The 23270-nt window shown below is 41.4% G+C and overlaps 1 protein-coding gene across 1 annotated transcript in view; it reads left to right on the forward strand.

Annotated features, from left to right (window-relative positions):
- LOC129695702 (hippocampus abundant transcript 1 protein-like) overlaps positions 1–23270 on the forward strand; it is a 59836-nt gene that overhangs the window by 639 nt on the left and 35927 nt on the right. The window contains 2 exon segments of the mRNA XM_055632896.1: positions 13193–13288; positions 14789–14851. Of these exon segments, the coding sequence (XP_055488871.1) occupies positions 13193–13288; positions 14789–14851 (159 nt within the window).

A 23270-nucleotide genomic window follows, 5' to 3' on the forward strand; every position in this document is an offset into this window, starting at 1 on the left:
TTAAGTTTTAACGACTTGACCCAGTTTAAAATAGGCTATTGTTATGAAAATAAATCAAATTCCGATATTTTCTGGCTGGCTGGTGGTTGTACAGATACCGCCACGGCCTTGTATCTCTTTTTTACTGCATTTAGATCAAAAGTATAACAAAGAACTTGGAAAATGTCATACTCTTCCGCGAGAGAGAATCGTCGCTTGTTCTTTTATAGTGTTCCCATTTTTTATGAACGAACCAGTTTTGCTCTTAGTACGGTGATTACCTACCAAGTGAATGGTTGTGTGTCAAAGTTTTTAGATAAATGCAAGTAGACATTGATTAAATATGTCAATGATATATAGTAAGTAAATATTAAGTAAAAACCATTAATGTTTGTTTTCGGCTTAACTTCAGAAACTGAAATATTTTAAGTCGCATGGACACACTCGTGCTGATTATTGATAGTTGCAAGTTCCAAACTTTTTCATAGTATTCAGCTGAATACCAGCGATGCAATTGGGACCATTTGTTTTTTAATTGTTTTTAACCTGGGTATCCTAAAGTCGGTGATAATAAACGGCAAATCCAGATGTCCAGAAAACCCCACACCAGTTGGGTGGCAATCCCAGTTTGTTTGAGGAGTGAGGCAACAACACTACCTACAAAAAAGACACAAAAAGCTGGAGCGAAGGAATGGGTGACGTTTCGGGGCGAGATCCTTCTTCAGACTGGTTAAGGATAAGGGAAACGAGAGATATAGACGGTAATGTGGAGAGATAAAGAACAATGAATGAAAGATATGCAAAAAGATAACGGTGATAAAGGAAACACCATTGTAAGCTGTAGGGTGAAAATGAGAAGCTAGTGCGATTTGGGTGAGGGAGGGATAGATAGAGAGGGAGAGGGCGCTTAGATCATAGTGCGTGTTGCTGTCAGGACTCATAGAAACATAGAAATTAGGTGCAGGAGTAGGCCATTCGGCCCTTCGAGCCTGCACCGCCATTTAATATGATCATGGCTGATCATCCAACTCAGTATCCCGTACCTGCCTTCTCTCCATACCCTCTGATCCCCTTGGCCACAAGGGCCACATCTAACTCCCTCTTAAATATAGCCAATGAACTGGCCTCAACTACCCTCTGTGGCAGAGAGTTCCAGAGATTCACCACTCTCTGTGTGAAAAAAGTTCTCCTCATCTCGGTTTTAAAGGATTTCCCCCTTATCCTTAAGCTGTGACCCCTTGTCCTGGACTTCCCCAACATCGGGAACAATCTTCCTGCATCTAGCCTGTCCAACCCCTTAAGAATTTTGTAAGTTTCTATAAGACTCAAGGTCTCCAGGCCAGCCATCTCAGCCAGGAGACTCGAATGTGCAGAGGGACCTGAGACTTGGCAATTAATTAATAGTTTTACTGTGTTTTGCTTTAATAAATACTGTTGTTTTGTACACTTAAAAAAATAAATAAATAAAAAAGAGAGAGAGGGGAGGAATGCTGGGGCCACTCTGGCAACAATACAATGGTGGAGACCGAGGAAAGAAAGGCCAGTGTAGGAATGGGAAGGAGAATTAAAGTGTCCAGCAACCGGGAGATCAGGTTGGTTCAAGCGGGCTGAGCAAAAGTGTGCCGCAAAACGATTATTGTATTTGTGTGTGTAAATATATATAAATATAAATTAGAAAGTATTTGGATTTTCTTTATCCTTTATTCTGGCACTTAAGAACTATAGTTATTATTATATCACGTTTTACTCGAGCCATAAGGCTGGTTCTAATATTAGAACATTAAGGTGTCGCATGGATTTCTTCCTTCCCATGCCAGCTGTCCCTGTAGTGTTTGCAACCTGGCTCCAACTCTTTGGTGGTTCCACTCTTGTTTCCTTTTTAAACTCTGGTTCTTATTCACAAATTCTCATTTGCAGTCAGGAACTGCCAGGTTCTATTTGAGGCTTGTACATTTTTTCGTATATAAACTTGTGGGCTGTTGTCAAGCTTTTTTGTTTTAACTTGTAATTATAATGTTGTGATGAGTTGGCAATGATTAAGCCTCAAAGATTGCTCGGCAGCACCCTCCAATCCTGACGCACTGCTGATGAGTGAGAATCCAGTTTGGAAGCACACCTTTACAAAATTGGCTTTCAAGTATTGACCCAAACTGGTTCAATTAAAGTTGTTTGGCAATTCTGGCACTATTAGGAAAATGTTAAGGATCATAACTTTTTATCGAGTTTAATTCCTATTGATGGATATTACAACTATAGTTTAGAGATACAACATGGACATGGGCCTGTGGCCCACCGAGTCTGCACCAACCGATGATCACCCGTACACTAGTTCTTTCCTACCAACTAGGGACAATTTTACAGAAGCAATTAACCTACAAACCCCCACGTCTCTGGAATGTGGCTTTAAACTAGATTGATAGGGGGGTGGGATCTCGTGTAAGACAGAGGCACGTGAGAGGCTAGACGTTGGTATGGATGGTAGTGTGGAAAAGGTTAGTTTACAGAATAGGCAGGTGAAAGTGAGGAAGGAAGGTTGGTTTAAACTGCACGTATTTTAATGCAAGGGACCTGACGGGTAAGGCACACGATCTTAGGGCATGGATAGGTACGAGCGACTGGGACGTTGAAGCCATGACTGAAACCTGGCAGCTAAATGTTCCAGTGTACAGGAGCTTTAGGATAGACAAGTGTGAGGGAAAAAGAGGAGGGGGGGGTTGTTTTATTGGTTAAGGAGGATGTCACAGCTGTGTTCAGAGGTGACATTACAGACTATTCATCTAGTGAGGCTATATGGGTGGAGCTGAGGAACAAGAAAGGGATGATCACCTTGTTGGAGGTATAGCACAGACCCCCCCCCGAATAGTCAACGGAAATCAGAAGAACAAATGTGCCAGGAGATTGCAGACCGCTGCAGGTCAAATAAGGTTGTTGTAGTAGGGGATTTTAACTTTCCCAATATAGACTGGGAAAATCATAGTGTGAAGGGTTTAGATGAGGTGTAATTTCTCAAAAGTGTTCAGGAGAGTTTTCTTAAGCAGTATGTGGAGCCCCCCAAATGTGAGAAGGTGACGCTGGATCTAGTATTGGGATATTAGGAAGGGAAAGTTATGAAGTGCGCGTGGAGGAGCCTTTTGGGACCAGTGACCACAATTTGATTAGGTTTAAGATAGTTATGGATAAGGACGGAGAGGTCCACTTGTTAAAATGCTCAACTGGGGTAAGGCCAACTTTGAGTATATGAGAGAAGGTCTGAAGAATTTTTTATTTTTTTTGGCTTATCTGTATTGGATTGACAGAATTATCAGTTTAGGTTCTCTAGGAATTTCATTGTAATATTACTTTAAGTGTTATTGGAACCTAATGTTTCTCTCCATTTCTGGAAAATTTGTATTTTCTGCTGAGAAGATGTATGCAATTTTTTTTTATAACTAGCGGTTTCATTAGTGCTCTAAAATGTTTTTGTTTGTTATCGTCTCGATGGATTGGCATGAACGTTTTTGTTACTCTTCCTTCTCTTGAGTATTGTAGAAGCTATTTACATTATTAAAAATCTTGCCCTTTCACTTCCATAATTTACCTTGTGCTCCTGTCGATTTTTATTCTCCCCAAAATAAATCTTGCAGTCACGGGTTTGCTACTCTTCATGACAACTTTACAAGCTACTGAACACGATACTGTCCTTAACATCCGTGGTTGGTTTACTTTTCTCATGGAGTTTTATTTTACAATAGAATATATATTCAGGGGGAATTCTGAAACAATTCATTAGAATCTGCCATTGTTTATTTCTGTCATACTGCAAGTGCAGAAATCTTGCTTTTTGATTCTTCTGTGATTCTTGGAATAAGAATTTGTTTAATTGTGAAGACATTTTCCTGGGGGACATCTTCTCGTGAGACCTCTTGATCTTGAATAATGAGACCGTATTAATTAGTGAAGGTAGACCATGTGAGACCCATTCGGCTTCTTAGATAACTTCTTAGATAACTGGAGGACATATGCAATACACAGCAATGTGGGTATTGAGATTTATTGGAGTCTACTACATGGTGCACAGCAATTGCCACCAGTGGTACAACAATCTCCTGAGGAACATGGGGAATTGAAGATAACCTGGCAAGTCGCTTTTCTGTTCAGATTATTTTTGAAAAAGCTCCTCCTTACAGCAAGCGCAACCTAATTTAATGATGACCCACACCTTTCTCACTGCCGAGAATTTTGACAGACTGCCTTAAATAACATTGGGTCGGGAAAGTCTATTAAAACTAACTGCTGTCTAGAATCAAGAATGTAGGCTGGTTGCATCCAACAGATGGTTCGTGAGAGTTGACATCTACCGTTGATCTCTTGGGGCTATCTGCGCTCATTTTTCTGTGAATGTATTTGAAGTGGTTTCTATCCTCTGTGCATGTGAGACATCTCTGTCAAGCCCATTTCCATTTTGTATTCTACCATTCTTCAGCCTTATCTAAACATGTATAGAATGCTAGCCAATACTTATTTTTGCTCTTGAGCTCTTCTGAAGTCCAGATCCCGGGCATTCAGGTCTGGGGATACAGAGGTCTACAAGAAGTCCCGATACGACCTTGGTAAGGCCATCAAAAAGGCCGAAAGAGACTTCTGCTCCAAGTCGGCGAATGAGACAGATGTTCGGCAACTGTGGCAGGGCTTGAATGCCATCACCTCCTACAAGGCGAAATCAGAAGGCAGCTCAATTGTCAGCGAAGCATCGCTCCCTGACGAACACAATGTGTTCTACGAACAGTTCGATAGGGAGAACACTGACGTGCCTTCCCGAGCCCCTGTTCGCCCTGACGGTGTTACAGTCACAGTCACAGAGGCTGGCATCAGAAGATCCTTCAGGGTGGTGGACCCTCTAAAAGCGCCTAGACCTGATGGCATACCCGACCGTGTTCTAAAAACCTGTGCGGACCAACTGGTGCTGGAGTTTTTATGGACATTTTCAACTTCTGAGGTCTGAGGTTCCCACCTGCTTTAAAAGGGCATCAATTATACCGGTGCCCAAGAAGAGCAAGGTGACGTGCCTCAATGACTATCGACCAGTGGCACTAACGTCTGTGGTGATGAAGTGCTTTGAGAGTCACTACACTGAGTGGGACCCGTTGGGTCCCATGTTCACACTGGTGGGCTAGTCCCCCGATGCAATATTCCACCTCTCCACCAATTCCAAGATTGCTGGCCCATGTGGGGGGGCGGGTTAGCAGCATGGGTGTTGTGGGCCAAATTGATTCTTGGGCTGGCAGCTCAGATACTGCTGGAAATTCTGCCGAAAACAGGTGAGAGACTGAGAGGAGGAACAATCAATTTTAGACATTTTCATGTTTTTTTACAGTTGCAAATAGCTTAAAAATAGTTTAAAAACACACAAAGGGCACTCACACAACCACAATAAAAATGTAACACAAACATCCACCACAGCATTCATCACTGTGGTGGAAGGCACAGAACTTGGCCAGACCTCCTCCATTTTCCCCCGTGGTCGGGACCTCCACCCTCCGCAGCCATTGCTGCGGGCATCCAGATGGTAAGGGACAAAGTCAAAGTCAGGGTAAGTCCAGGATCGGCTCTTCCCCACTGGAGACCGCGGCTTCAGGCTGGTGTAGGCCGACGGTCGAAGATTTAAGGTTCCCGCCGCGCCGCCGCCAGAAGCACTGCAGACCGCAGGGCCGGTGGTCGAAGCTCCCCTCCAGGGGTGATGGTAAGTCCATGCCGGACCCGTGGTAGAAGTTGGCCGCGGGCCAGCAGTGCTTCTTCTTCCCCCCGGTTCTTCTTCCCCCGGGTCCCCCACGAAGGATACCGGGCTGCAGACGCCGCGCCAGCTAGAGCTGTGCAGACCGCGGCTTCAGGCTGCCGGCTACCCCGGGCCAGCGAAACGGAGCGCTCCCCTCCAGCGAGCCCCAGCGAGGGCTCACCCGCACCACGCCGAGAGTCCACGCTGCGCCCGCCGCTGAAACCCCGGGCGCGTCTCCGGGAAAGGCCGCGCCGATCCTTGCTGTTAGGCCACGGGGGAGGCGACCTGGAAAAAGTCGCCTCTCTATGGAGGAGGCGGCCAAAACGGTTTTCCCCCCTTACCCCCCCACACCACCCCCCACACAAAACACACCGAGAAACATCAAAAACATACTTTAAAACATACTAAAAAAATAAAAAAAGTTGAAAAAAAACTAACGCGCTGCTGACAGGCTGCTGCCACTGCAGCGCCCCCTATTTATTCTCAGTGTTCTGTAGATTTCCAGCTCAGACAGAGTCGTGACCAAAGATCCTATAGCGGAGCAAGATAGACCACTCCTGCTAAATGCAATGGGCTGACGTGTAGTACGCAACGGAACGTCACAGCCGCCATTTTTTAATGCGACACGCGACTTCCAGTATGCCGCCCGCTGAGATCCAAAGCAAAGATTATAGAGCTCCGCTATAATCTTTGATCCAAAGCAAAGATCCTCGAGTATCTTGTAGCGGGAACAGCCCCCTCCTTTGCGTAGTTTCCCTTGCATTGTATTGTGCAGTTTCCCTTGTATTGCTTTAACACACACTGCACAAAATTAAATTTAACGTATACATATTTTATATATTTATATGAATGTGTGCCTGTGTGTGAGAGGCAAGTTAGAGATAATTAAGTTTATTCTCATGGATCAGAAGCAACTTTGATTTAAATAATCACTATTAATTTATTTGTCTTGTAAGATGATATACATAAACCATAAAGGCAATTATATATATAATTATATAGTGATAATATATATATGCATATATATATATATTTATACACACATATATATACACATACATATATACACACATACATATATACACATACATACGTATACACATACATATACACACATACAAATACACGCATACATATGGATACATTTATATGCATACATACACACACATATAAACATATATATACATACATATATACACACATATACATGCATATATACACATACATGCATATATACACATACATATATATTTATACATATGATCATTTTCCAACGATCAATAGATTTACGATCAGTTCCTGTGGATTGGAGGATAGCTAATGCTATCCCACTTTTCAAGAAAGGAGCGAGAGAGGAAACGGGGAATTACAGACCAGTTAGCCTGACTTTGGTGGTGTGAAAGATGCTGGAGTCAATTATTAAAGATGTAATAATGGGGCATTTGGATAGCAGTAAAAGGATTAGTCCAAGTCAACATGGATTTATGATTTTACAATGCATTTAAGCCTCTCCCATTTTTATGAGATGCATTCCTGGAATATGTAGGAAGTTTATTGTAACCTAGTGCTACATGCCTGAACAATGGATGATATATCACTTAAATGCAATTGTTTTCAGTTGTACTTGAATGTAGAAGAGCTTATTAAAATCTTCTTACAAAGACCATTAAGTATTTTCTTTCTATCCTCTTTTGGACCCAAGGCATAGCAGAGCTGCCAACTCTCACGAAGAGGTAAGGGAGGGAGAGAGGGAAGGGAGGGAGATGGAGAGAAGAGAGGGGGAGAGAGAGAGAGAGAGAGAAGAGAGGGAGAGAGAGATCGAGAGAAGAGAGGGAGAAGGGGGGAGAGGTAGAAGGGGGACAGGGGGAAGGGGGAGGGTGAAGGGGAAAAGGGGGGAGAGGGAGAAGGGGGAGAGGGAGAAGAGGGAGTGTGGAACGATCGCACATTATAATGCGCAGCCGTCCCATTCCGACCAAAGATTATAGAGCAGAGCTCCACTAGTATCTTTGATTGCGGCCGCCGCCACCGAACCCCCCAACCCACCATTGCACCCAAAGATGATAGAGCAGAGTTGTATAATATTTGATTGCACCCTTTTTCACGGCTGGCTTGTGATCTTTGCTTGTGATGTCTCGACAATTCGAGGAATATAATGGGTAACAGCCGCCCATTCTCGGACTTGAATCTGAGCTCGAAAAATCTCCTGGTCACTGGACCTGATGTGTCCGCGGGCCATATTGTGGAGACCAATCCTTTACAAGAACAAAACATAAAACGTACAGAAGTGTTAAAATTGTCTTTATTATTATGGTGAGTAAAGATCTATTAAAAATAAGTCTAATAGCTTTCTAATGTACCGACAAACCCAGTTTCCCAATGGCCGTTGATGGGAGAACAGAAAATAACATTTTCACCACAGAATAGCGACTGAAAATAATAAAAATATTGTCACACCTTTCTTTTTTATTGGGGAACCTAAAGAATGACAGGTCGGGTAATTTAGATTTACGATTAGAATAATTGATAGCAGAGCAGTGAGATGAAATTTAGATAAGGACGCCATGACAGTGTGGGGGAAGCCCAATAAATGCCTCGAAAAATGGCGTCGACGATCACACACGTGATACTACGCGTTTTTCGAGGAGTGGTCTATCTTGCTCCTCTAGGATCTTTGGTCGTGACCCTCTCCCGCCCCCGTCTTGCATAGACTGAGCCACGCCCACACTTCTGGGGTTTATAGCTCCTCCCCTCCCACCGGAAGGGGTGTGGCCTTCATGGCGTGATTGACATGAGAGAGAATCTCAACATTTTTAAAACATTAATAAGTCTTTTATTTTTCATCGATGGGAAAAATTCTCTGGCCCTGACAGCTGGAGTGGGACACTGAGTAAGGTGGCCAAAAATCACAGCCGTAAGTGGTTGCGTTTTTCTAAAATCAATATACAGTGCAAACAGGAAGTGATCAAGTTTAGACTTTTAATTATATCGATATAGATAGTACATCGGAGTGTTGGAAGTGACGGTATGGAACCTGTGGTTGATGTGATACTTTGTGATACAGGATTAATAATGAATTATTGTTCACATTCAATCATGCATTTGCTTTGACTAGGCTTCAGCGATCTGTGCCTCAAGAGGTAGTATAAAAATATATTTTGGCCAAATTATACTGGCTACATGCAACTTAAATATTAGATATGTAAACTTTACCAACGGTTCCCTCCTTTAGCCAAAGCAATTTGTACACAGAATATTCACCCAATCTCATTAGAACATAGCCTGCCTTAAAACAAACTTTGATTCTGGAAGCTATGTTTAAGTTTGTATCGTGACTGAGAATTAAATCTGTCAGAAAATTGCACAATGATCTTGGGTAACCTTTTAAGCATCAGTACTAGCGAGCAAATTGGCACATCTGGACATTCGGGAATCCTTTTGTAGGTGAAACTGTTTCATCCCCTAAAGCCCAATGGACCTCCCAAATGATCAGGATTAAGAGGAATGGGTCCGAATGTACTGGGATGCTCTGAGATGAGGCCATAGGAAGAGGAGAAGGGGTTCTAGAAACGTGGGACCTTCTCCCAAGGAACCCCCCATTAATTCTGTTCCTACAACCACTTTTTTGCAAACCAATGTGTCTGTAGATTAAGGTTTTCCACATCACTGGTGGAGAGGTTATGAATGAATGAATGACTAAAAACTTTATTGTCAACCCGGGCTACGACCCGCATGGTGAGGTCCCGCTAACCCGCGAGGCCCAGGCCGGGCTCCGACCCGGGCTTCTCTGCGGCCATCCAGGAGGCATCGAGACCACAGCGCCTCAATGAATGCCTCCCCAGTGGGAAGCCTTCGGGCCGAGCGGCCCAGTGAGAAGCAGGTTAAAGGTTACTGTCACTGTAGTCTCTGATCTTTCCAGGAATGGGCAGCTGATGTATGCAGAATATTAGGATCTCTGCATGTCAGACATAATTATTGCTCTATACTATGAAGTGGGGGAGAGATTCGGTTTCCTCAGTAGGTAAAAAGCAGTAGGCAGCATAAGAATATGGATTAACCTGGATTATAGGTTTCATGATTGTTCAGAGAGTGAACATGAGTATGTGTGCACTTTTGGCTCTACTTGGAATGCATAACTAACCACGGGCTATTAATTACTGAAGTAGTGAATTGTATGTTCGCTGGCACCAGATCCTCACTGACTGATGCCAAAACAATTGAGAAGTCTGCCTGAGTCATTCATTCTATGGCAGTCCAATGTGCCAGCCATATTTTAGCTGACATGGCACTCAACTGAATAGGGATGAGGGGCAAAAAGGTTAAACCTCTCAGCAATACTTCATAAAGAAAGATAAACCATCCACAGTCCATGCATATCAGTCTCCTTTACTGGCCAATTCAGACTCCTATGCAAATCATGAAAGCCAGAACGAAGGTAATCAACATGCTTGTATGGTTTCATACATCCAATCAAGACTAAAACCGTAACATTTTGACAACACATCGTGGTGTGCATTTCTTTTTTGCCTGTTACTGCTTCTACCCAGCTTTAGTATTCTCTTTGTTTTAATTAACATTAAGCGTGGAATGGTGATGACGTGTTAGCAGGCACATGCGGAGTCATTTTATTCTCCTCGTCTTCCCGACAGCTTTCCCCAGGTTCTCGCATTCACCTACACACTCAGCAGTGGAAAGTTAAACTACCAGCCCACACACACACACGTCTTTGGGGTATGAGAGGATACTAGAGCACCAGAGGTCAGGATTGAGCCCAGGATGCTGAAGCTGTAAGGCAACAGCTCTACAGGTTGCATCACCATGGGGCTTTCTAGTTCAATAAGATTAATTTCACAAAAAATAGTATTTAGTTCTACATAGCATATTCTATTAATGCAAACTTTTTTGGAATTTAGTGTTTCAAAGTATAATTTGTAATGTGATTACTGGTATGAAACTTGCATGACAATATGATTGGCAGTGACAACTCCCAATATGCTCCAATGTAATGCTTGCATTACGCTGAAAAATATTTTGGGGATCTTTACAGCATAGCTTGAGTGAGGGGATGTAAGTGCTGCTTGGTATTAATGAATTAAGATGATGAGATTTTGTAAAATAAGATTAACAGTTTGGTGGCCTGACCTTTGGGTGAGCCTTTTGTTCTGTTCACCATCTCTTTTTGATTTGGAGTGTAGAATGAAACAGAAATTATGTCTGCTTTTTATGGATTTGTTTGCATTGAAATGTAGATTTTGCTTTTAAACTGATATTGTTATTGATTACCTGTCAAGGACAATTGGTGTTGAAGAATGGTCTTGACCTGAAAAGTCACTATTCTGTTTCTGCTGAGATGCTGCCTGATACGCTGAGTTACTCCAGCTTTTTGTGTCTGTCTTCTGGTGTTTTATAAATACCAGAGACTTTGTATTTGGAGTAATGCCGCAGTTGCCGTTGTTTGTTGGCAATAACAACAGCAATTTTCGTTAACTATTTTTGCGCACATTTTTCAACCCAAATTCTAAGAATCCATCATATCTTTGAACAGGGCAGGAATGATCTGCCAAAGACTGAGGTATAATGATAGATATTTAACTGGGAGACATCTGTGTTGATTGCAAACATAGTCTTGTGCATTTTGGGCTAAACTAAGTTGAGGAGTTGGTCCAAGTTAAACTCTGTTAATCATTATCTGGAAAAAAATACTTTTTGCCCATTATTAATAAATACGTACTCGTCAAATTTGAGTAGGAAGGAACTTCAGATGCCGGTTTAAATCGAAGATAGACACAAAATGCTGGAGTAACTCAGTGGAACAGGCAGCATCTCTGGAGAGAAGGAATGGGTGATGATTCGGGCCGAGGCCCTTCAGACAGATCAGGTTACTTGACCTCACTCTCGTTAGACAAAGTCCACGTGCCTTAATGGAGGTGAAGGCAAGCTTGCTGTTACTTTTCTTACAACGCAGGGTTTTTTGGGGCAATTGCCATGGATTCTGGTATGAGCCACAAAGTGATTAAAATAAATATCGTTCCTCAGTGAAAGGTATTACATTTTGGACAATTGTAAGATTGCAAATTTCTTCAATGCTTATTGGTTTAGTTCACATTGAGAAACTACTAAGAGATTAATCAATCAAAATCTATTTGTAAAGCAAGTATTAAGCTGGAAGGAGTTATGGTTAATTGATGAAGCTTGCCTTTGTGATGATCATGGAGTGAAAGCTTTGTGTCATCAACACATAAATGGAACCCAGCTCCACTTGTTAATAATGTCTCGAGGGGAGTAGTATGTAGCAAAACGAGAGGAGGAAGTTGAGGATCTATCCTCGAAGGGCATGAGAAGGGAAAAGAAGCAGTGTGATCTATCCGTGTTTTGGAGGGAATGTAATCACCTGGGTGATCAAGAACAGTAAAAAAAACAATAGAGTAGATAAAATAGAGTAGTACAGAAATTAAGGCAAATGAGAGATTAAGATATGTGGGGATGTAACAAAATGTACTTTAGGAGGGAGCTCTTGTACAAATTAGGGTGCTTAGAGAATAAAGGGCCTATCCCACGAGCATGCGGCTAACGCGACCAAACTGGAAGCGGGGGCCGCGCGGAGGTCGGGTGATCCCGTACGAGTTGACGTGGGTCGAAACGCTGTGCACGACCGTTGAGGCGGTGCGTATGGCCTCAATGCGGCTGTGGGCCAGCAGGCTGCTGCCGCGCGGAATTTTTGGACAGTGTCCGTTTTTCGGAGCCCCGCGCGATGTTGGGACCAGCTCCGCACAACTCCATACGGCTCCGGCGATCGAAGTGGGACCGGCCCCGCGAGGCCGTACGGTTCAAGCGACCACGTTAGGTCGAGCTTGCCGCATGCAGTCGCATGCTCGTGGGACAGGCCTTTAAGGATTTGAATGTGAACTTTGAGTGAGAATACATTGTACTCCGGAGATGGACACAAAATGCTGGAGTAACTCAGCGGGACAGGCAGCATCTCTGGAGAGAAGGAATGGGTGACGTTTCGGGTTGAGACCTTTCTTCAGATTGACCGGAGATGTTGGCAAAGTGAAGGATCATAAATTTAAATAGGAATCAATTACTGTGCTGGCACAATCGCCAAACTAATTGCATGGTTTAAGAGAGAATGCATGACGTTGTAACAACATTTGGGTTTATCCACCTTCTCTATTTAGCATTCAAAATGCTGAAGTAACTGAGTCAGGCAGTGTCTCTGGAGAACATGGATAGGTGATGTTTCAGGTTGAGACCCGTCTATATTTAGCATCTGCTGTAATTTTTTTTAATACTATTTTTTACATAATATGAATTTATCCATTAGATGAAATATCTGTATTGCTGTGAGATAATACCATTGAATGTTTTGCTTTATAATTGGCAGAAAATAATGGGTTGCACTGCAGTTTAATCATTTTGGTTCCTTTAATAAACTCCTTTAACACTTTCTTCATTGTTTTTCAGCAACATGGGATTGGTCGACCTAGTGTTTATCATGCAGTAGTCGTCATCTTTTTAGAATTCTTTGCCTGGGGACTGTTAACCACTCCAATGCTAACAGTGAGTAAAATATGTTTTATGGCACACTTCTGCAATTATTTCATAAAACACAATATATCCTTTTACTGAAGTGGCGTAGTAATAAGGAAATAACATTATTTTGGTACAATGAGCATTGAAAGACTTTGAAAGGTGTGATGAACACTTTTGAATACTGCAATGTTCTTGATGTGGAAACCCTCGCACTGGAAATGAACATTTGTGTGGTAAATTAGTGGATGCAATTTTCTACTGTTTTTGTCAATTTACTAATAGGCACTTGTGACATTGTGACACTTGTTACAATGTCCAAGAAATTAAGAGCATTCCCCACTTAATTAATGTCTGTTGACAGTACTAGATTTTTCAACTGCACAGATAAAACCTTTTTAAATGCAAAAACTGATAATGTCATCAGTGATTTTGCTTTTTTCAGTCACTTGATTTTACACTATTACGGTTACCTGGTATTACATTTTTTGAGAAGTTAGGGTGGGAGTAAAGAAATGATTGATGTATGTTCGTACATTTGCTCCTTAACTATTGGCAAGAGCTAGTTGTGGGTGCGAAAAAGCTGTAACCAGGCTACTTTTTCTTGTTTTTACAATATTTCTATATTTTCTAAACCATCTACAATGGTAATTGTGCCTTTTTTTCATTGCCTTGTCTTTCCAGCTAAGCTATTTGCACTTTTCCTTTTCATTGCCTGGCATTGCATTGTCAGTACTTGATATTTTTTTTCTCAAGTCAATGAAGATCAAAAATGCAGTGGAGTTCCTCATAGCATCAGCACTCTGGGTTTAGTCCTGGCCTTGTGCACTTCGCAGGGAGAATGTACAAAGTTTTCCGAACATTTTCTGCTTTCTTCCTTCATCCTGAGATCATGCCGATTGATAAGATAATTTAGTTACCTTAAATTACCTGCGGTGTAATCAGAGTGGAGTTGGTGGGCATTTGACAGAATAGATAACAGGGAAATGGAGGAATGGTATAGATGGAAGATAGACTCAAAAAGCTGAAGTAACTCAGCAGGACAGGCAGCATCTCTGGAGAGAAGGAATTGGTGATGTTTTGGGTCGAGTCCCTTCAGACGTTTATACATTCTGAAGAAGGGTCTCAACCTGAAACGTCACCCAATCCTTCTCTCCAGAGATGCTGCCGGTCCCACTGAGTTACTCCAGCTTTTCGTGTTTATCTTTGGTTTAAACCAGCATCTGCAGTTCCTTCCTACACAATGGTATGGATGGAATAGGTTTGTAGGTTTGTTTGGCCGTTGGGCCTCTTTCCATGTCATGAAAAATGTCAATATCCTTGTTTTCTGATCTTCACCACCAATGTGTGTACAATTTCTATGACTTGTAGCATTTGGTGCAGTCCGTTTACATTAGTCTACAAATGTGGTTTTTGCTAAAGCAAAGCATGATAATCTTATTTAATTTTGGCTTTCTCATAGTGGAAGTGTTAATTGGTAACCTTGTGTTTTCTCTTTATTATATGTAATGTTTTTGCAATTTTTTGCAGGTTCTGCATGAAACCTTTCCTAAACATACATTTTTAATGAATGGCCTTATTCAGGGTGTAAAGGTAAGAATGGCTCTGCAATTCACTTCACAAAAACAAAGTTGGATATCATTTTATAGAAATTGATAAAGATGTTCATATTACATGTGAGACTGATAAATGCTTCTGCAGATCTATCACAATAAATTTTAATGGTGATGTTGGGATGATTCTGTTTATCTTACAGAAAATACAGAACTAAGTCAGTGCACTGTTGTCTTGCAATTCCTCACTGCTCTCAGTTCCTGCTTTACTGAAACAAAACGTAACTTATGAAATGCACAATATTCTAAAGAACCAATTCTGTTTGGATATGATCATTTATATTTTTAAAAGATGTTCCCAATAATTTCCTGACAAATTTTAACGCATGTACCATAATTCAAAGAACAATACAAGAATGTTAGGATGGCATATTTTTTATTTGTTTCTGGAAGCATTTTATACTGGTCCCTAATATTCTAAAATGCATATTTTATTTGACAGTATGGCCATGTGTCTGGAAAAAAATGCCTCTCATTTTACACTAAAAAGATAACTCTAGTTGCTGTTTCTGAGATTAATCTCAGAAGTTATTAATGTCCCAGTTATTTACTTCAGATTTGGTCATGCTGTTTTTATACTTGTGCATTGGTGAATTTAGTTCAAAATATTTTTGGAGTGCTGAATACATTCTTTGAAAAAAATCATTCTGTGGTTAACCTGCTGTAAGACTCGATCAATATGTAATTCACACTGCAACACAGCAAAGGCCTTGTTTAGTTTTCTATTCTGAAGGCTGCAGCCGCACTGGCAAGGCCCAGAAGTCGAGGCTAGCTGAGCTGCTGAAAGCCACCGACTAAGAGGTTTGTCAGAGCTATTCAATTAGGGATAGGGTAAACCAAGTAGCTTGAGAGTTAAGCTGCCTGATTTATGTCTTGTTTAGCCTTGTAGTTCATTCATAATACTTTGTTGCCCTGGAATTTGGTGGGCAGTCCAGATTCCTGGATGTGACTATGTGCCAATTTTAATGCACTTGCCTGGCATTTTGTTGATTGTGGCATGACATTGTGGAATCTATTTTGTGATGACGGTGCTAGAAGCAGCATTTGATAGGGAGTGTCTCCTCGTTAAAAACATCACCATTGAGGAAATTCTGCATTCCTATATTTTAAATTCATGCTCTACCAATGCTTTAGCTTTTCATTTGGCAAGAGTTATAGTTGTCATAGAAACCATACTGATCCTTATCTAATCTGCCAGAAATTCATGTTCAAAAGAATTTTACTAAAATTTCTTTGTGTCGAAACCAATCCATAGTAGGCAAAAAGATCAATGTAGTGGGTTGATTTTCCATCAGGTTACACAAGAATGTTCTGTTGCATGCTTAGACTCGCTTACAGATGGGTTTTGTATTTGTCTGAGAAGAATAATTGACCAATACATCTCCCGATGTAACCTGTGAAAAATAAAAGCAACATTCTGATGAACAGCGTATCTCTGCTAAATCAATCTTGCAAAGGAGTAAATGTTTAGAAAAAAATAAATGTTTACTCTATTTATGTTTGACACCGAATAGTGAGCTCCTTTGTTCATTCCTAGAACAGTTGTTGATTGCGCTTGTCACCCTGACGTGTAACCCTGACCCTGACACGTCATGCACATACTTAAAGTAGGTATGTTACAAAACCTACCTGAATCGCCATTGGGAATCTGCCCACAGCCAGGCCCGCGATTTTGGCGCTGTTTGGAGGGGGCAGATCTATATCGGTGAGACCAAGCGGAGGTTTTACTATCGTTTTTCGCCGAACACCTCCACTCGTCAGCCTAGTAAATCATGACGAAAAAATCTCAGCACTTCACTCGGTCGCACTCTGTCTATTATTAGTTCTGTCCTGGGCCTCGATAAGCGATAGCACCGGATAGTTAAAATTACTCATATGATTCCGCAACATCTCGCAGCCCCAGGGTTTTATAAAGCAAACAATTAAAGGTATGTACCTTATTTTTACATTAAATGGGGCATATATCCTAACCCTCCCTATCAAGTTATCTATAGCGAGTAGTTCATTTTGGGCTTATTGTATCCCGCAGTATTTTTCTCGGCATTTGAGTGCACTATTCTAAACCAGCGCGTTAACATGAACCCATTATAAAGCCGATTTAAATGGTCATTTATTTACAGCAATTGAACACTAAATTCCTTCCATTTTGCCTATAAATTAATGTAAATTAGATATAAAAATCATGTTATATTGTGAATTATTTGTGAATAATCTTTGGACACTTAGGCTATTTAAAAATGTTAATCTTTCCTTAAGAAATGGGCCTTTGATTATCCAAGATCACAGCTTTTTTGTAATGTCCAGCAACAATCAATATGGAAACAAGTATGCTAAATCAATCTATGCAAAGGAGTAAACTTTTTAGAACTTAAGATAAATGTTTACTCTATTTGGTGTCAAATTAAAATTGTTGTCCTTTGCATTCCTAGAACAGATGGGATTGATTGCAGACTTGATTTTGAAAATCTAACCCTGATTTTGACACATTGCACATACTTAAAGCCAAGCTTATCAGGGATGTATGGAGTGCTCAGAGATGCCAACTCTGAACAGGTCTCAGTCTTTGGTAAAGCATATATTTGTTTATTGGGCTTGCTCTAAGCTGTATAGTCTTGCTCATGGGTGGGTTTGATACTTGTGACCAACTATGTGACCTTGCTGCAAGATCGAAAGCATGTAAAATGGAAGCATATGTGGAACTAGAGAGAATATAATGCAGTACAGAGGCGCAAATATAAAGGTGCATCATCTAATGGGTCATTGCAGCCTCTTCTGACAATATCATTCCAGTAAAGGGGAACATGCATCTCTTCTGACAATATCCAGGTGGCGCTTCGATGACAGCCTCGCCTACAGTCTGTCCTTTTCGTCGTTTTTGTTATTTTTAGTTTGTTTAAAAAGTTTGTTAATGTTCTCTGGTTTGTTTTATGTGGGGGGGGGGGGGGGGGGGGGGGGGTTGGGTAGGTTGTCCCCTGCACAACCACAGTTTTTAACAAACTGCATTTTTTTTGGCATCAATGTAGCAAACCTGCAAATGTGCAGACATTACAAAGTTGTACTATCCGCATTGGAAGCAGTAGGTGTACAAAAACATATTTTGAACCTTTTATCAATTTTTGAGGGGCATCTAAATTTGTCCCTTTTATTTCTGCCTGCCTTTTTCAGGTGAGAAATCAGGTGTTGAAATAACTGCCGGTAAGTCCTGGCCAATAGCACTGCTCCCAAATTCAAACTATAACCAATGGCAGAGGACTGCATCCTAACAAGCCCCCCCCCCCCCCCCCCCCCCCCCCCCCCCCAGAGCCTTAACCCGTGGGAATTTAAACAAAGAGCACTATCAGCCGCAGACGGGCACGCAAATCAATACACACAGCGCTACAGACTTGGCGCATAAAGGTAATATACACAACACTGCCGGTTTGGCGCGCAAAGGTTTAATCAGAGCATTGTTAGCTTAACGCGTGGGAATTTAAACAAAGAGCTGTCGGCTGCAACGCTATGGGGGTTTAAATATAGCGTTATCGGCCACTGCGCTATGGGGTTTAAACATAGCGCTATGGCCACAGTGGGTCACAGACTGTTCGAGAAAATTCTCATATAACAAGAGTCAATGATTATAACATTACATACAATCTCGGTGCTTTTTGACAGGATAAAGGTGGTTGTTGCATTCTATTCCTAGCCTTTGTGTACAGATTGAAAGTGCATGACTACATATTCAAGAAGGTCGGCTTCATCTTTGCTAGAATTTGTGCTGTCCAGAGATAGATTTTTGTATTTTCAAGGATCGTTATATCAATGAATGAATTATACCTTATTGTCACATGTAATAGAAACATAGGTGCAGCAGTAGGCCATTCGGCCCTTTGAGCCAGCACTGTCATTCAATATTATTATGGCAGATCATCCAGAATCAGTACCCGTTCTTGCTTTCTCCCCATATCCCATGATTCTGTTAGCCCTAAGAGCTATATCTGACTCTCTCAAGAATACATCCAGTGCATTGACCTCCACTGCCTTCTGTGGCAGAGAATTTCACAGATTCACAACTCTGGCTGAAAAGGTTTTTTCTCATATCAGTCCTAAATGGCCTACCCTTTATTCTTAAACTGTAAGTCCTGGTTCTGGACTACCCCAACGTGGGGAACATTTTTCCTGCATATAGCCTGTCCAATCCCCTAAGAATTTTATATGTTTCTATAAGATGCCCTCTCATCCTTCTAAATTCCAGTGAATATAAGCCCAGTTGATCCATTCTTTCATCATGTGTCAGTCCGACCATCCCGGGTATTAACCTGGTGAACCTACGCTGCACTCCCTCAATAGCAAGAATGTCCTTCCTCAAATTAGAAGACCAAAACTGCAAACAATACTCCAGGTACAGTCTCACCAGGGCCCTGTACAACTGCAGTAGAACCTCCTTGCTCCTATACACAAATCCTCTTGCTATGAAGGTCAACAAGCCATTAGCTTTCTTCGCTACATGCTGTACCTGCATGCTTACTTTCAGTGACTGAAGTACAAGGACACCCAGGTCTCGTTGCATCTCACCTTTTCCTAACCCGACACCATTCCGATAATAATCTGCACCTAGGTACAGTGAAATGGTTTGCTTTACATGCAACCAAGTGTCGCCACATGTCTGGGTCCGACAAAGTAACAAAAGTGCCGAATAATCCAATTTACTTCCTTGCACCGCTCGTAGCACCAGGCCTTCCCACCCACCACCTTGTTCCACTTGGTCTCAGCCCCCCCCCCAGGCCTCACTTTGTTCCGTTTGTTCTTGGCGGACCCCGGCAGCAAAGCCCTCCATCGTTAGGATATCAGTTAAGTGAAAACAATTGGGTCTTTGAAGTACTAACTGATTTCCACTAACTTACAATTATTTTTAGTCTTGGATTTGCTTTTGTCAGAATATAGTTGGTAGACAATAGAAGCACATTAGCAGGCAAATAGAAGCACAACTTGCACCCAGGAGGAACAAATGATCTCCACCTTATCACTTTTAATTGTAAAGCATGAAAACTGATAGGGCAATGATAATTTCCTGATAATCATCTCGACACCTTGTCATTTTCGCATCTTCCTCCATTAAAAATGTTTATTTTACATTTCCTTTCTATTGATATTTCGGATATTGCAAATAAAAGGAACAGCAGAAATGGTGTATTTGTTTTTCAGATGCTATCCTGACCTACTAAATGTCATCTGTTTATTTTTGTTTTGTTCAGACTCTACAGTGTGCAGTATGTTTTGTTTGTTCGTATTGGTGTAACGTGTGACTCCATTGTATTGCTTCTGCATTCTATTTCCCCACTTTTTTACGGAAATAAATTAAGCAGTCAAGATTCTTGTGATGTAAGATTAAGCAGTACTGGATATTCTTGCATTTAATTTCAATTAAACGTAAATAAAAGGAATATGTAATTCCAGAGCAGCTCCATTTTCAATCCAGAGATCTGATTTGTTTCACACACAATCTTATTCTGGGAATTTAAAATTAAATACAAAAATTGTGATTATTGTGTTTTGGGGAAGTTGTTGAAATGAGGACAGTACATTTGCTTGGAAATGATTTATATTTCTTCATTCTCATTGTAAATAAGCTTATTGCCTAATGTCTGCGGTTTATGTGAACTAGATTCACTGAGTGTACATGTTTCTGCTTCAATTAAGAGTGGTTTTTAAATCTCAGAGGGTTGATGGTGGAAGAAATCTAAATGTTGATTTTTCACTGCAGTAAACTTAAGACATTCTTTCTGGTGCACAGGAAATGATCTAATTAGAAAAAATGCAATGTAGAAATAAACAACAAATACATTATCTTTAATGTGGCAAACTGTTCCAAGTAGTTTTACCAAAGTATTCTCAAACAAAAGTTGAGACTAATCCACGAAGATATAATGCAGATGAACAAATCTTTGTCAAAGCAGCACATTTTAAAGACATGTACTGAGATGGTGTTTAAGGTAGAAACTAGGGACTGCAGATTCTGGTTTAAGCAAAGGGACAGTGCTGGAGTAACTCGGCAGGTCAGGCAGCATATCTGGAGAACATGGATAGGTGACATTTCCGGTTGAGGCACCTCTTTAGATTGATTGTGGGGAGTTCGAGGAGAGTCGGGACAAATCGAGACAGATGGACTTAAGCGAGGGGAGGGTGGATTGATCAACAAATGGTTGGTACAAAGGTCGAGATTAAAGCAGAAAGAGTGAGATGGGAGGATTGAAGACTTACAAATCGTGAAACTGGAGGAAGGAATGTTGGGGAGGGGAGTAATTCACAATTTCTCCTCCTTCCATTCCTTCCTCCGGTTTCACAACTTTCAATCCTTCTGTCTCGCACCTTCAGTTTCTAATCTCTGGCCTTTGTTCCAACCATCTGCCTATCAACCCCCCCTATCCCCACGCCTGTAGTCCACCCTCCTCCATTACCTTCCAAGCTTTGTCTTGCCTCTCCTCTCCTCTCTCCTAGCTTTCTTTCTCCTCCCCTTACAATCAGTCTGAAGAAGGGTTCCATCAGACCTGAAACATCACCTATCCATATTCTCCAGCGGTGCTGCCTGACCAGCTGAGTTACTCCAGCAATTTGTTTCCTTTTGCTGTTTTAAGATGTTTGGGGAACGTGCTGCCACCAAAACTTGTCGTGTTAAATTGTGTAAGCCCCAATGATCCCTGAAGATGGTAGCACAGTAGATAAGGTTGATGAAGAAGGCATATGGGATACTTGCGTTGATTAAGTTATAGAATATGAAAGTAGGGAGGTTGTGGTACAACTTTATAAATATTGGTTAGGCTGCAGTTGATGTTTGCCACAGTGTAAGATGTGATTGCGCTGAAGAGGATGCATACGAAATACAACAGGATGTTACGTAGGATGGAGCATTTGAGTTATGAGCCAGTTTATTTTCTTTAGAGCACAAGAGGCTGAGGGTGACCATAAATTATGAGGGGACCGGATAGGGTATATAGTAAGAAACTTCCCTCTTGTGTCAATGTCAGAGGTAGGAAATTTAAATCTGAGAAAAATCAGAAATACTGAGGACCTTTTTACCCCTATGCACAGGCTACCTTGTATCTGAAACAAACTCCCTTTTTAAGTTTGTAAGATGAGCTTTTGAATTACCATTGTATAGAAGGTTTGTGGCTAAGTGTTGGAAAATGCATCTGGTATGAGTGAGTATCGATGAGTGCTGGTTGGCACGGACATGTGGGCTGATGGGCCTGCCTCTCTGATGTATTGCTCTGAAATTTTATAGTTTATATCAAATTTCTAGCTTCCACAACATTTTGCTTTTTAAAACAATCCTATTGCTAAGTGTACACGTACAACATTTTGCATTTGATTAATCTTTCTAATGTCTTTTATCTTGCCATTTAATGTTACATTCAATTGTGGACGGGGACATTTAGTCACAGCTACATTGCGTGTCTTTATGTGCCAATCTGTGCATGTACTTAAGATATGAAATATTAAATAAATAATTTGAAAATTTGGTAGATCTCTCTGCATCCATATTAATTAGAGTCATAGAGTGATGTAGTGTGGAAACATGCCCTTCAGTACAATGGCCCACACCAGCCAACATATCGCAACTGCCTGTGCTTGGACCATATCCCTCCAAACCTGTCCTATCAATGTACCTGTCCAACGGTTTTTTAAACGTTGGGATAGTCCCAGTCTCAACTACCTCAGCTGGTAGCTTGTTCCATACACCCACCACCCTTTGTGAAAAAGTTGCCCCTCATTCCTATTAAATTTTTTCCCTTACACCTTGAACCTGTGTCCTCTGGTCCTCGATTCCCCTACTCTGGGCAAGTGTTTTTAATCCAAAAAGAAAATGTGTATGACTGAACTGCTGTAGTCTAGAATTTTTGCCTTGCAGCTGGGTTTCCTTTTGTTTGTCTTGGAATTAGCAAAAATTGACTTTCTTTGTTCTAATCGGTCCGTAATCTGGGGACTTGACATCTAAGAATGCAAACCGGACCTTTTAAAGGAAGTTGGTTAGGCATAAGACATTGGTTCCAATCTACACCATGCATTGAGTACGAATAGGAAAGGAATGCCTTTGACAAAGGGCCTTAAAGTCTGACTGGTTGCATATATGATTACTTTCACCCGAGAGGGAAAGCATCAGTTTCAGACCTAGTGCTTGGAAATTCCATCCCCCCCTTGAGCTTTCTAAAACAATAGAAAATTGCCACTATTGTGAAGTAGATGTGTGGCTGTTTATAACAATATTAAAAGGCTGTTAGAATCAGCACTATTATACATTGCACTGTGATCCCCAGGCACAGATCCCCAGGCATCTGGCTTTCGCCCCCTCCATAGCACAGAAACTGCTCTCCTCAAAGTCCTCAACGACCTCCTCATCTCTGCTGACACTGGTTCCCTCAACA

The sequence above is a fragment of the Leucoraja erinacea genome, chromosome 3 (genome assembly GCF_028641065.1).
Source record: "Leucoraja erinacea ecotype New England chromosome 3, Leri_hhj_1, whole genome shotgun sequence".
Classification (NCBI taxonomy): domain Eukaryota; kingdom Metazoa; phylum Chordata; class Chondrichthyes; order Rajiformes; family Rajidae; genus Leucoraja; species Leucoraja erinaceus.